This window comes from Cervus elaphus, chromosome 15 (assembly GCF_910594005.1).
Source record: "Cervus elaphus chromosome 15, mCerEla1.1, whole genome shotgun sequence".
In the NCBI taxonomy this organism is placed as follows: Eukaryota; Metazoa; Chordata; class Mammalia; order Artiodactyla; family Cervidae; genus Cervus; species Cervus elaphus.
The window spans coordinates 68236377-68250056 of record NC_057829.1 but is presented as its reverse complement, the minus strand read 5'-3'; the positions used below and the strand labels follow the sequence as shown (position 1 = coordinate 68250056).

At 51.1% G+C, this 13680-nt stretch overlaps 1 protein-coding gene across 1 annotated transcript in view; it reads right to left on the bottom strand.

Moving 5' to 3' along the window:
* The window catches only part of SORCS3 (sortilin related VPS10 domain containing receptor 3), a 619852-nt gene extending 612757 nt beyond the window's left edge, over window positions 1-7095 (bottom strand). Inside the window, exon 1 of the mRNA XM_043926232.1 lies at window positions 5802-7095. Coding sequence (XP_043782167.1) covers window positions 5802-6428 — 627 coding nt within the window. The 5' untranslated portion in view covers window positions 6429-7095. The remainder of the gene's footprint in view (window positions 1-5801) is intronic.
* Window positions 7096-13680: the final 6585 nt, after the last annotated feature.

Sequence of the window (13680 nt, the reverse complement as noted above, 5' to 3'; positions counted from 1 at the left end):
AAGGTTCTAAAGAGAATCATGTTTGGATCTTAAACTGAACCATGAGTAATGTGTGTGTCTCCAAGGGGGGAGAGGGGTATCCTGAGTGGAGAAGACCTCAAGAGCAAAGGCTTGGAGTAAAGAAGGAGATGGGGACAATGAAGGGGCTGCCTTGGCTACAGTGAAGGGGTCTATCAGGGAACAGTCAAATGCAGAGCTGAAGAAGCAGGCCCAGGACATATGCAGTGAGGATCTTTGAATGCCAGGCTAAAGGACTTTAAATTCGAATTCAAGAAGCTAAAGGCTCTCAAGCTAGAATGGAGACCTACTGGATGAAATGCTCCTGGATACAGCAGCTGTCATGTTATGAACAACCTGAGAAAATGATTGCTATCCCAAGGGACAAGGATTTCCAATTCCTTCGTAGCCTCTGCTCAATGAGACTTGGGACTCACTCAGTCACTGCCTTAGTCAAACCCAGTTGAGTTTCTCCACTACACACAAGACAGAGCTCTCTTGTCTCCACTCTCTACCAATGAAGTCAGAGCAGCATCCAGACCTTTCAGTAACCCACCACCCAGAAGAATAGCCAAGGTTAGCTGAAGGCCATCTATCCCACAGTACCAGTGATGCTTACCCAAAGTGGCCCACCAGGCACTGGCATGCTACACTTTCCAACTTCACAAGACCTCTTCCCCCCAAATTTGCTGCAACCTAATCCTCTGACATCTTCTCCTCATAGGGAAGTGTCTCAAGCCAGCCAGGAGCTTCCCTGGTGGTTCAGATGGTAAAGTCTGCCTGCAACACAGGAGACCTGGATTCGACCCCTGGGTCGGGAAGATCCCCTGGAGAAGAAAATGGCAACCCAATCCAGTAATCTTGTTTGGAAAATCCCAAGGATGGAGGAGCCTGGTGGGCTACAGTTCATGGGGTCACAAAGAGTCAGACACGACTGAGCAACTAACACTTCAAGTGAGCCAAGAGGTCAAAGGAAGCAGGAAATCAACAGTTAAATCAAGCCCCCAGGCCCTGGAGTACCTGGCCTTAGATAAACCCTTTGGACACAACCTCCTATTTCAGCATCCAGCTTTGTCACACCTCTCTGCGCCCTGTAGGATGATTCAGGGCCCACAGAGCATCCAGTTCCAAAGTTCCCCCAGCTACAGTAAGAGATTTACCCAGCCCGAGGAAGAAGCAGTTCTCCCTTCTGCCCCCTGAGCCTTCTTGCCACCATCCCCTCCCCTTAAATCCAACACAATCAGAGAAGCCACTTCCTGCGTGCCTTCTCTGCCAACTACAAAGCGAGTTCCAACCTCTGCATTTCTGCAATCATTAAATCAGGCCTCCCAATTAAGGAGTTTGCAACTTCTGCTCACCTTGGAAATCACTGCAGGATCTGAGAAGCAAATCACGCCCTGTAACCAACCAACTGGGCCATCAGAGAAAATGCAGAGCAGACAAACAGCCTGTGTGCGGCCTCTCCACTACCCCCCTCCCACCCTCCCACCCCCAGGCTGACAGTGAGTGACCGGGAGCAATTAGTGCTGCTATGTCCCACTGCATTTCCCAGCTCTGTCTCCACTGAGATGGCTTCCCTTGTAATATTAATTAAAAACAGATTCTTTTTGGCAAACCCCTGAAGAATGGCTCCAGTGGCAGGCTTCTTTATTAAGCCTCTGAGAAGACAAAATGCATTAAGATATTGTGACACGGCTACGGTGAGCGGGGACGAGAAGGCTAGACATCCCAGCCAAAAGCTGTTTGAAAAATCTGTTTGGGAGCCACAATTAGATGCTCCAGTGAGTGAGACACAATTAATCTGATCAAATCTGTCACTATTTTGCACATTAGGAGTAAATATTTTAGAGCGTTGTCCAGCTGAATTAGTTAAGAGCACGAAACCGTGCCTGGGAGCATCTGGGTGTTCCACCTGCTGGTGTGCTCAGGGCAGGATAGGGACCTGGAGTTATCAGCATCTTCCCGTTCCTCTGCACCAAGGTGCAGCATTGGGCACACGAATTAACGACTATCTGGCAAGGCATCCCAACCAGACACACTGCAGGGACAGCACTCTGAGTGAGCTGCAGGAAAGGCATGGGGATCAGTCTATGGGAGGAGGCAGCCGTCTCACATCCTGGTACCCGTGAACACATGAGGGATTCCCCCATCAAGGCTTTACAATGCTCAGGGGGCCTGGAAAGTGGACTGTTGTCTTCACAGCCTCCCTCTCTCCAGAGTCATTTGCCAACTCACTAACCAAGCAGGAAGGCGTATTTCTTCTTTCAAAAGAGAAGAGCAAGCTGATGTGATTTTCTGTATCCCTGTAAGCCACAGGGTCTGGATTCCCTCTGGGTGTTTGCGAAACACTTTCTAGCCCATTAATCACCAGAATCCCAGCTGGAGACAACCAAAGAGAAAGGCAAATCACTCTTCTAGAGTACAGGCTTCAAGCCCAAGCTCACTCTCCTCTCCCCTTGAAATATCTGGCAGGGCAAGAAAGGCCAGAGGGGAACCCAGACTCCATCTCCTCCTGACTCAAGCCTGCTCGGCACTTCCTCTGTTGCCCACCAAGTCATGCCAGCCCCTCCTGGGACCAAAGTGAATATGTGACTCAAGCCTGGAATGAGACTCTCAGCCCCTGGGCACATGCTGGGCACATGAGGAAGCGGGTGGAGACCCTTCACTTGCATATCCATCTCCTCATGTGCATGCATATGAGCTGAGTTGCTTCAGTCTTGTCTGACTCTTTGCAACCCCATGGACTGTAGCCCACCAGGCTCCTCTGTCCATGGGATTCTCCAGGCAAGGATACTGGAGTGGGTTGCCATGCCCTCCTCTAGGAGATCTTCCCACCCCAAGGACTGAACCCACATCTCCTGCATCTCCTGCATTGCAGGCGAATTCCTTACCCATTGAGACACCTAGGAAGCCCCATCTCCTCATGCCTGACCACAAATTGCCAGAGTAGAGTTCAATTTTCAGATATATGGAGTAACTGGAAACTCTCCTCCAAAAGGAACTCACAATGAGGAATGTGGTCCACCAGAGGCAGTTGAGGGAGAGCAGCAAGCCCCACAATGTTTTAACCATTAGCGTGGTGGCCTTCCTGGAGAAGGACATAGTTAACACTAAAGTCAGAAAGGAAGATGGAATTCTCTTTTCATGCCAAAAGAGCTTGAAAACAAGGATCCATGTTCTCTGCCTTGAGGGCTTCTCCAACCAATGATAAAGGGACCTTCCAGGAGCATCCTCTCCATCACTCCTTACCCTGACTTTTTTTTTTTTTCTAACAGCACCTTCTTTTGCTGACCTCAGGAAAGGAGAAGGGGAAAAAGAAATTGATTGGATTTAAAGAAAGAAAGAAAGAAACTGACTGGGTAATGTTGCAGAAACTGGTTTTCTAGCTACTCCCCTCAGGGGTTGTTTCCTTAAAGTCTCCCAGAGGCAGGGATGGATTAGCTTGTTTGCTCATCTTTCTCAGGGCAAAACAGACTGACCCTTGAGGAAGCCCTTTCCACTGAAACTGCCTGTGAAGCATGGTCTGAAGAGGCAGCCCTCTCTGGAGCAGAGAGAGTAGACACGTGGGGCCCCCATACTCACCTGCTGTCATGTCCTCCGCTCAGACAGTAAGTCTGGCCAGGAGCACAACCAATGAACCCCTAAGGGGGCTATTCCTGGACTGCCCAAATCTCATCGCTGTCACTAAGAACTCCAAGGCCAACTGGTCCACTCCTCTGGCCCTTTGGGCCCACCTTTTTAACCGGAGAGCCATTTCCCAGGAGGGTATAGGACTAGACTTGCCCCCTCAACTTCCTCTGCTGTACAACTGCCTTGAAGATGCTCAGAGAAGGCCACGCACACGGAACTACTATCTGCAGAAAGCATTCTCTAACGTCCCATCTTCAGGGAATCTGTCAACACACAGAAATGATCCTTAAAATCAAAGCAGAGAACTCTTTCGGCAGAGTGAATTTATATCGTCCCAGTGTGGCACGATAAAATCAAAGGACATCACCTCCTCCTCCTCCTCCTCGGGATACATTTGCTTCCACACATCCAGTCCATCCTCCTCACGGAGTAACAACACGAACAAAATAATGCACATACACGCGATTACTCATTCTCAAACCAAGAGAAGTTGAGAGTCACAAACCCTGCTGTCAGAGAATTACATGTCGCCCTGTCTCTCTCTCTCCACCTCCCCCCGCCACACACACACACAATCCTCCCAGTGCCTGCAAATCCTGGATCACCCATCCCTCGTACACGTTGTCCACCCCCTAAGCCCAGAGCTGTCCACTCTGAAGCTGTGGGGAGCCCTCACTGAGATGAAGCCACCACCGCGCTGCTGAGGAGCTGCTCTGCCCAAATGCTTTCAACCCAGGTTGGGCTGCCTGCTTGGTGCTGTGTGTCCGTAAGAACCAGGAAATCTGTGCTCGGTATTGCTGATGAGCCCCTCTCTAAGGACTCCTCGCTTTCCTGTTACTTACTAATCATCCCTGCGACACCCCCCAGGCGCTGCTGAAATAAGGCGAGAATTTCCTAGGGAAATCTTTAATGTCAGTCATGAAGAGAAATAAAGGGAGTGGGGGCGGTGCTTTCCCATCGAGTGAGTTCCCCAAAGCGGCAGGTACGGACATCCACCATCCTCCAGATTCTGCCCCGAGCCCCGGTTCTGATCTGATGCTATGAGCCAGAGACGAGAAAGGGTTTTTGCAGAACTGGCTGAAGTGGGGCCCGAGGAAGGCAGGGGAGTTGGGTAAAAGGTCGGAGCCATCCCCCACGGTTCCTGGGCTGGACTGCTAGAGCTGGCGGCCAGCTGGGGGCGGGGTGGGGAGCCCCTCCGGGCACGCGCTGCGGGCTGCAGCAGCTGCGGGGGTAGATTGTATTCTGCGCCCTAAAGCCGGCGGTGGGTGCCTGGAGCCTCTGGAGCCGCCGGAGTGGACTCCAGGGCGCCACCTGTCAGTACAGCAGCTTCCCAGGGTAACCCGGCAGCCGAAAGGCGTGGAGAGGCGCGTAGAAAGTCCCGGGACGCAGCTCGACTCCGCGAGTTTGCAGCCGCAGGACGCAGCGGCAGGGGCGACTATGTGCTCAGTGACTTAAGTGTGCTTCTGCTGCGTGAGAACAAGGGGTGCGGGACGGGTGTTGAATTTCACTTCACACTTTAAACTTTTTTTCTCCTGCCTCTCCTATAGCTTTGCAGGGCAGCTGCCTGGGTCTTGAAGGGGAAAGCTTATGTCAAGAAAGGCCCAGACTTGGGCCAACTTGGCCCAGCCTCCCGCTAAGACTGGGACAAAGTGTGCCTGGGGCCCAGGGCAGCATCCTAAGCGGGGCGGGCAGGAGTAGTCCGCATGGCACCATCTCCTGGTTCTTTCCTTTGGTTGGAGGAGAGAGGGGAACCCCGGGGCATTAGCAGGAGTCAGTCAGCCTGTCCAGCAGTTCTTTCCCCCAATCAGTATATTTCCTCGCCCAAGAATTCACGCGCACAGTCACACCTAACAGGACAACTGACTCCCCAAGCCGAGTACCAGAGAAAGTGATCGCTGATCCCGATAAGGCACCTCTTTGCCCCTCTTTCCTCCAGACAGCTCCGATCCTAGGGTCTCCGGTAAACAAATTCACACAGTCTTACAACAAACTCCGCTAACCTGTTGGGGGCGTGGGGAAAGCGGGATGCACCAGACTAAAAGTCGAGGAGCCCCCTGCTCCTGCCTTCACCTCAACCCAGGGCAACTATCTGCCCCTCTTTCCCACCCCCCACCACCCCATCCCACCCACCCCGCGCCCCGTTTTCCGCGCTCCGCGGCCGGGCGGATACTCACGCTGCTGTTGTGTCCCGACCAGTGCACCATGGCTTGGTTGTGGGCCGAGTCCCCAGTCAGCGCGAACGAGGTGCTGGGTAACCGGAGCTCTTCGGCCGCTGAACCCCCGGGCCGTGGTGCCTTCACCTCCTCCCGGAGACCCTTGGCCAGAGGGCGGCTTCCTTTGGCACCATCGGCTAAGACAGTAGCCCGGGCATCCCCGTGTTCCAGGGCACTGGGGGGCTGCGCCCGGCGACTCCTCCTCACGCCGCTAGGCTTGCCAAGAGTCGAGATGCCCGGTCCCCACCGCGAGCTTGCTGGAGACAGCCCTCGGGCTTCTCCAAGCTTCTTTCCGCCACTGCCACTGCTGGGCTGGGGTAGCGGCTCTGGTCCCGGCCGGCGCCCCAGTGCGGCGCCACTCCGTACAGTCGCCAGCTCCTCCGGCCACTGGCTTGCCATTGCCACCGGTGAGGGACGAGGCAGCGCCGGGGACCGCGAAGCCAGAGCCGCTAGGCGCCCAGGACCGCCCGTGGTGTCCCAAGTGATCTCGGCGCCGGCCAGGACCCACGTCGACAGGAGCAGGAGCCCGGTCCGGGCGAGGGGCGCCCCGGGCCAGCCTGCAGGGCGCTCGGTGCGCGCCGCCTCCATCCCGCTGCGGCTGCCGCGGCTTGGGCTGGCGAGTGTGTGGTGCCCGCCGAGGTGCGGGTCGGCGCGGGGGGTGTGCGCTGCGCGCGCCGGCGAGCGAGCAAAATGAGTGTGTGTCGGGGGAGTGGGGAGGGGGCGGCCGGGAAGGAGGTGGCTCGGCCTGGTGCGCCTTGCTGGTCCTCTCCACTCTTCGCTCCTGGCTCTTGATCGCTGGCTCTCTCCTCCACAGGGTGATTCCAAAACCCAAGAAAAATTAATAAATACCCCGGAGGTGCTTTTTCATTTTCTTAAAACAAGATTCCCCCAGAATCTTCCCCGCCGAACTGCTCCAGAAATTTGTCACAAGGAGTATTCAAAGGTAATAAGAAAATCCTCTTTTAAAATATGAAAAGCAACCCCAATCCAGGAGGAGAGGCTGGCGACGGACCCCAGTCCAGAGTCTCTCTGAAACCCAGCCTCCAACCTGCTCTCGGCGAAGAGTTGGGAGCCGCTTCTGGCCGCGTTTAGGGGGGTTACTCTTCGGGCATGCTGAGGGGGCGGGAGATGGCGCGCTGGGAAGGTTGGGGGGTGGGGGGTGTCTCGCGGGAGGAGGAGGAGTAAAGTGTTTTCAGCGCGAACTGTTCAGGTTGGGGAGCCTAAGGGGAGCCCGGAGTTTTCGTGCAGAGAGGCAGCTTGCAGAAGCCGAGCGCGGGATGGACTGGGGACTCCGCTCCGGGCTCCCCAGCCTATCCTTCCCTCCACCCCCACTTCTACCCAGTGCCTCCGCCCGGTGCGGGGGCGCGGGGAGTGCGTGCGTGCGCGTGCGTGAGGGGAGGCTAGGGGTGCGCCCGAGGCTGGCGGGCGGGCACCCAGGGTGGGGGTACCTGGCTGAACCAGGGGTGCCTGGGTGTGCGGGGGCGCGCGACTCTGTGCGTGCGCGTTTGCACGCGTATTTGTGCATGTTAGTGTGAGCAATGGAGTGTGGGGCAGGGAGGGGTGCGCTTGGGCTGTGGGCACGCGTGGATCAGGCACGGGCTGTGTTTGCATTTCCTTGAACCTGTGAGTCGTCAGAAAGGCAATATTGAGAGCAAGGCAGGTGGTTCTGGACCACCCGCTCCTCCAAGGCGCCCCGCTCACCCATAGGCCCCCATCGCCTGCGGACGTAAGCTGATTGTTGCTAGAACCTCCGGAAGGGTTGGAGGAGAGAACTAGGAGGCGCTGGCAGCCGGGTCTGGGGGTTGCTAGCTCCTCCCCGATTCGCCAGCTCTCCTTCCCAGGATCCCAGCTGGAGCTGGGGAAGGACAGTCGTCCAGATCGGTCGCTCCTACCCGGAGGACGAGAGCCCATCTTTCCGCCTGCGATTATGAGATTCCTCCCTCATCTCCCCAGATTCATTACTAAAAGGGCTCAGTTGTTCTCTCAAAGTGTCGGGCTGCCAATTAGAGGGTCCCGGCCAGGGCCGCACAGGCCTGGGGATCAGTCCCCACTGTCCCCAGCTGCGGAAGCACAGCCGGGCCGCGTGGAACTCAGCCTGGGCCGGGACTCATCCACCCGAAGGAAAGGGGAGGCTCAGGGTGAGCTGGAAAGAGGAAGCGAGACCCAAAGACAATCTGGAGATGTAGTTTACAGGCCCTGGGCAAGAAGTATAGCAGCGGCGGCTGCGAGGAGCTCCGGGAATTTCTAGGTGTTGAAAAGACCTAGATGCGTGGAACGGGAGGAGGGGCTATTAAGAAAGCAGTAGGATGGAGGGAGTCTTCAGGAATCTATATGAGTTCTCTTGTGGGAGACGGTTAAAGCGGGGGTGAGGGGGCTACGAGGAGAGGAAAAGAAAGAAAGGTGGAAGGAAAGCTTTAAAAAGGGCGGAGGGGCAGAGGGGTTGCAGACAAAGACAGAGACAGCAGGGAGGTGACGAAGTGGTGGAGAGAAGGCTAAATATTAGTGCAAAAAGAAAGGGGAAAGCAAAGAAGAGACAAAAGAGAGCCACAGGAGGGTCAAGAGGGATGCGGAGGACAGAGGCGCCTGGGATCAGAGCCTGCCAAGGATGGAGACAACCTGCGGTTCCCAGGAGCCGCCACCAGACCCCTTGTGAACTTGCTTTAACGCCCGCACGCCAGGAGCTGAAATGGAAATTGGGGGAACGGAGGAGGCTGGACCAGAGAACCACACCGATGACCACGTACGTCCCACTCAGAATGAGACTGGTCCCTGGAGTCTGTGGGTTTCCAAAGACCACGGCGATCCGCCGCCCCAAGAAAAGTTCCGGCGCTGCAGCCCGAGATGGGCTCGGAATCAGGCGCTGGACCCGAGCCGGCCATCCGCAGGTTCCCAGCGCCCCTGCCGGGGAAGGCCTGGCACTGCAGCCGGAGCCGAAGCTCTGGGCTTGGGGAGGGACGGGAAGCCTCCTCTCTGCTTGGGCTCTGAGCAAAGCTGGTAGATGTCAGAGTGGAAGGGCTAGTTCTGGACTGTTAGGTAGGGATGCCGGACCAGAGGCTCACATAGCCCAAGGAGGGTCCGGCCTTCCAAGCCCCAGGCCTACAGGGGAGGTGGGCTGTCCAAACCCCCTGCGGTCCCCTGTGGAGGGCAGTTGTCTGCAAGAGCAAGGCTGGGGTCTCTCCTTTTTCTCTCCCACCCAGATGCAGTTCACAGAAAGGTCCCATCCTTGAGATGGACTTGTGGATATGTGACTGTGAAATATTTGTTTGGGAAAAAATGGGTAAAAGACTCCAGGTGCAACATTTTCATGTCTTTTCCTGCACCACTTCCTCCGCTTGGCCTTCTCCATTCATTAGCACAGCCTCTCCTGTCTTCTGTCTCTCCCTACTTCACCCCTTGCCTAACAATCCTTGCCCTCTGCGCTGTGCTGCCCCTCCCTCTGTAGCCGCTCATTTCCCATCAGCCTTCTCTAGTGTCCAGACCTCTGCAGGTCTCTCCTTCCTCACCAACCACTCTCTGCTGAACTTTCTGCAACCTGACATCTGCCTTCAGGTGACTCATCAAAGCCCTATCCCAACATACACCGTCAGTGGCTCCCTGAGACAGTGGGCCCAGCAGCCTCTGCTTCATGCATTTGCAAATATGTTCCATTTGGAAAGATCTCCCTTGGTCTACATGGTACCCAGGTTCTTCTGGGTTCTCTCTGACCAAACTTAGTCAGGTTTACCAGCCTCTATTCTTCCTTACACATCTTAAATGTGGAGCCTCAATCTCCATCATCTCCTCTGTACCTGGTTCTCATTCCACCTTTTCTCCACGAGTAAGCCCCACATTCTCATCCATTTCTGTGCTTCTTCAACAGTCACCAGTGCATTAACTCCTGAATATACAACCCTACTCTGTCCTCTCCTGTGAGCTTCATATCCAAATTCCCTTTTGCATGTCCACATTGAAAACCATCCACATCAATTTCTAAAAACCATCCTCAGTACCTCAGTTATGCAGACTAGACATTTAACATGTAACCTTAACTCTTCCCTCTTAATCCCCACATCCAAAAATCACTGCTAAGTCCTATTTAAAAAACCTTTTTACCTGTCCTTTTCTGTCTGTTCCCAGGGTCACTGCCTTAGATCTGAACTTCACCATCTCTTGTAGGACTTTGCTATAGTTTCCTGTCTTTTCCTGGTCTTCAGCACTTTGTTTTTCCAAGCCAACCTCTCCACTGTCCATCTGTGTTGTCCAGTATAAACATGTGAGCCACAAAGGTAATTTAAAATTTTCTGGTAGCCTCATTTTAAAAAGTAAGAAGAAACTAATGAGATTAATGTTAATGATATATTTCAATGAGCTAAATATATCCAAAACATTTTCATTTAAACTTATAATCAATAGAAAAAGTATTGAAGTATTTTTACATATTTTTGTACTGAAAGTGAAAGTGAAGTCGCGACCCCATGGACTGTAGCCCACCAGGCTCCTCTGTCCATGGGATTCTCCAGGCAAGAATACTGGAGTGGGTTGCCATTTCCTTCTCCAGGGAATCTTCCCGACCCAGGGATCGAACCCAGGTCTCCCGCATTGCAGACAGGTGCTTTAACCTCTAAGCCACAAAATCCAGTGTGTATTTTACACTTATGAAAGTGAAAGTCTATCAGTCGTGTCCAACTCTTTGCGACCCCATGGACTATACAGTCCATGGAATTCTCCAGGCCAAAATACTGGAGTGGGTAGCTTTTTCCCTTCTCCAGAGGATCTTCCCAACCCAAGGATCAAACCCAGGTCTCCTGCATTGCACGTGGATTCTTTACCAGCTGAGCCACAAGGTAAGTGACATTTTATACTTATAGCACATCCCAATTCAGACTAGCTACATTTCAAGTGCTCAGTAACCTCATGTGACTAATGGCTAGTGTTTTAGACAGCACAGCTCCATGCTGTTGGCAGAAATACACTCTTAAACAGAAGGAAGATGATGTCATGGATTTCCCTCCTCAAAAATTGATTGTCGACCATTGTCCATGAAGTCCAAACTTTTTAGAATGGTGCCCCACACTCCAGGCCTTCCCTCACCTCCAGGAACTTGATTATTGTCTTTCTTAAGCCTGTAATCTGTCCTCTGCCACAGTTTCTGTTCTGGTTTGGTTTAAATGCCAGCTTTTCCATGAACCCAGCCTCCACTATCCCATAATGCCTGATACTGAATCCATTATTATCATTACCACATCATCTTCATCATCATCATCACCAAATTCTTTGTCTTCCTGCTCTAAGATGGGAGTTGTTAAATATTTATCTGGAATTTAAAAGAGAGGGCTCCCATGCCCTTTACGGGCATAGTGCCTATTGCAGCTGGGAAAGGCAGGTTGGGAGATAAGATTAGCCCTCACCCAGTCCCAGTAGGGAGAACAAAGAAGCCCTCATGAAGAATACATTTTCCCTCTGGGTTTCTAGCCTGTTACAAACAACTGGAGAAAATAAATTGTTCGCTATAAGTTATCCATGAGAGTACCTTAAACATCACCTTAATATGGCTTCTTTCAGGTTTTTTTTTTTTTAACCATCACAGTGAAATAACACTTGGGGAAATTGCACTTTCTCTCCCATCACAAATATACACATGCACACATGCTCACACACAGTCTTCCAACCCCTTAATAATCTAATAAATATCTTGCCACCAGCACCCACAGCTGGCACATATAGGGAAGCATCGCAATTGTGTGTATTTCTCATACATTATAACATGTTCAGCACTCGTTTGAGGCTCTAAAGACAAATTCCTCGTAAAACTCAGAGCCAGGAAAAAATTGGATTTCTCCTGTGAAGTTGACATCCTATAATCTCCTAAAGGCTTTCTTAAAATGGCTTTGTCTTCTCACTCTGTCTTCCTGTTGTCTCACCAGTCAGGCTGAGTATCATGTTCACTTGCTCTAACAGTGTTCAGAACAAGATCTTTATCCTCTGCTCCCCTTTTATGAAATACTGTTTGTTTTTATTGTTTGATATCCTTTGGTCATACTATATCTGTGCATTGTTGATAAGCCACTTCATATCCTTTTAAGAACTAAATAGGAAATTAATTAATTGATTAACATCAAAACAACAGTCCACATTGTAACTCTGGATTTCTACAGCGGAAATAATTATAAAACAAAACCTGAAATGCAGATGAAAGCAGTTAGAAGACCACTGACATCAGGACTTCACACAGTAGTAGGAAAAACTGTGTAGAAAACAAGAACTATTTTGCTTAATGCTATATCTTCAAGCTCCTGGCCCAATATCTGGCAAAGCACTGACCCTCAATAAATGTGCAATAAAAGATAAAACAGGTGAATGTAAATAATAACACTTCTGCTGCAACTACTGATCATCTTTTCTTTTTAGCATATGCATACTTTCTAAAGAAGCAAAAGCGTGGAGATTTGACTGACACTGTTCCCTACCACAGGTGACCATCTGCCTAGCAGTCACAGGTGTAGGTAGTACATTAGGAATCTTGCCTCAAAAGGCACCAAAAACTTTATGATGAGGGAAAGTGGAAAAGAAAGAAGAAAAGCAGAGGAAAGAAGGCAGGAAAGAACAACCTGAAAATCGACATTTAGCCCAGGCTTTCTTTACATCAGGCTCTAAGTCTTCTATGCCCACTGCTTCATTTAATTCTGACAAAGTCATTTTTCTCAGTTCCAATCAATAGACTGAGAAGCAAAAATGTATACAGGTGAAGCAGTGATGAGGAAGTGGTCATGGTGATGGTAATGATGAGCATTAACATATGATGAGGTAACTCTGAACCAGATGTGTGGTAAGGACCCATCAGCATTCCAGCAGAGTGATTAAGAGTTCAGACTTTGGAGCTAAATTTCTGTGTTCACATCCACCATACCAAACACCAACTGTGTGATTTTAAGCAAACGACTTAACCTCTTTGCACCTCTATTGTTGTTGTTCCGTCGCTCATCTGTAAATAGGGATGGTGAAAATCCTTACTGATAGGATCTTAGTGAAGATTAAATGAGTTAATGTACATACAGCAGTTAAATGAAGTGTGGTATCAATTCGGTGCTTTATTAAGTCTGGCTATAAATGTCCTTACTCTTCTTTTACTCTTTGTAACAGTCTTATGGAGGCCAATATTTTGTGCCCATTTTACAGATGAGGAAACTTTGATTCAGACAGGTTGGGTAGCATACCTTGTGAGTGACAGAACTAGGGGTCTGAATCCGGATCTGTTTGACATAAGGGCTAAGCTCTTGCACAGTGGTCTTGGCTGTCTTCCTACTCCAGGCAAATCACATAACATGCCCTAGAAAATACTTGTGTTCGGGTCTATTTGGCTCCAAAGCTTTGTGCTCTTTTTGCTGCATCACCTGTCTTCTTCCCACCCAAGCACACACCATGAGGACTAACGCCGGTAGCTGATACTCACTGAGCATACGGCTCCCATAACATGCGGAGCACCTTAAGAAGAGGTTAGTGATTTGGTTGGTGGTGTCCTTTTCTTTAAATGGTACCCCCTAGTAAGGAAGTGATTATGGTAATCAGTGAACTCCAGGCCTGCATTTTGTAGCGAGTTCAGGTTTAAAGAAGTCAACAGTGGGAATGAACAACATCCAGGAAAGCACATACTCATGAAGCTACAGAAAGTCATCAGCAACTTTGTCAACATTTTCCCCAAAGTCATGCCTCCAAAAGAAAAGAAGGGCAAAAATCTAAGGAGGTGAATGCAATTGGAAAAGAATGTTTAAAGCAAAACAGGATTTTTTTTTTTAATTCTTCTCCCCATTACTCTAAAAGCAATGCTGTCTTTCTTAAAGAAAAGATGGTCTCTGTAAAACAA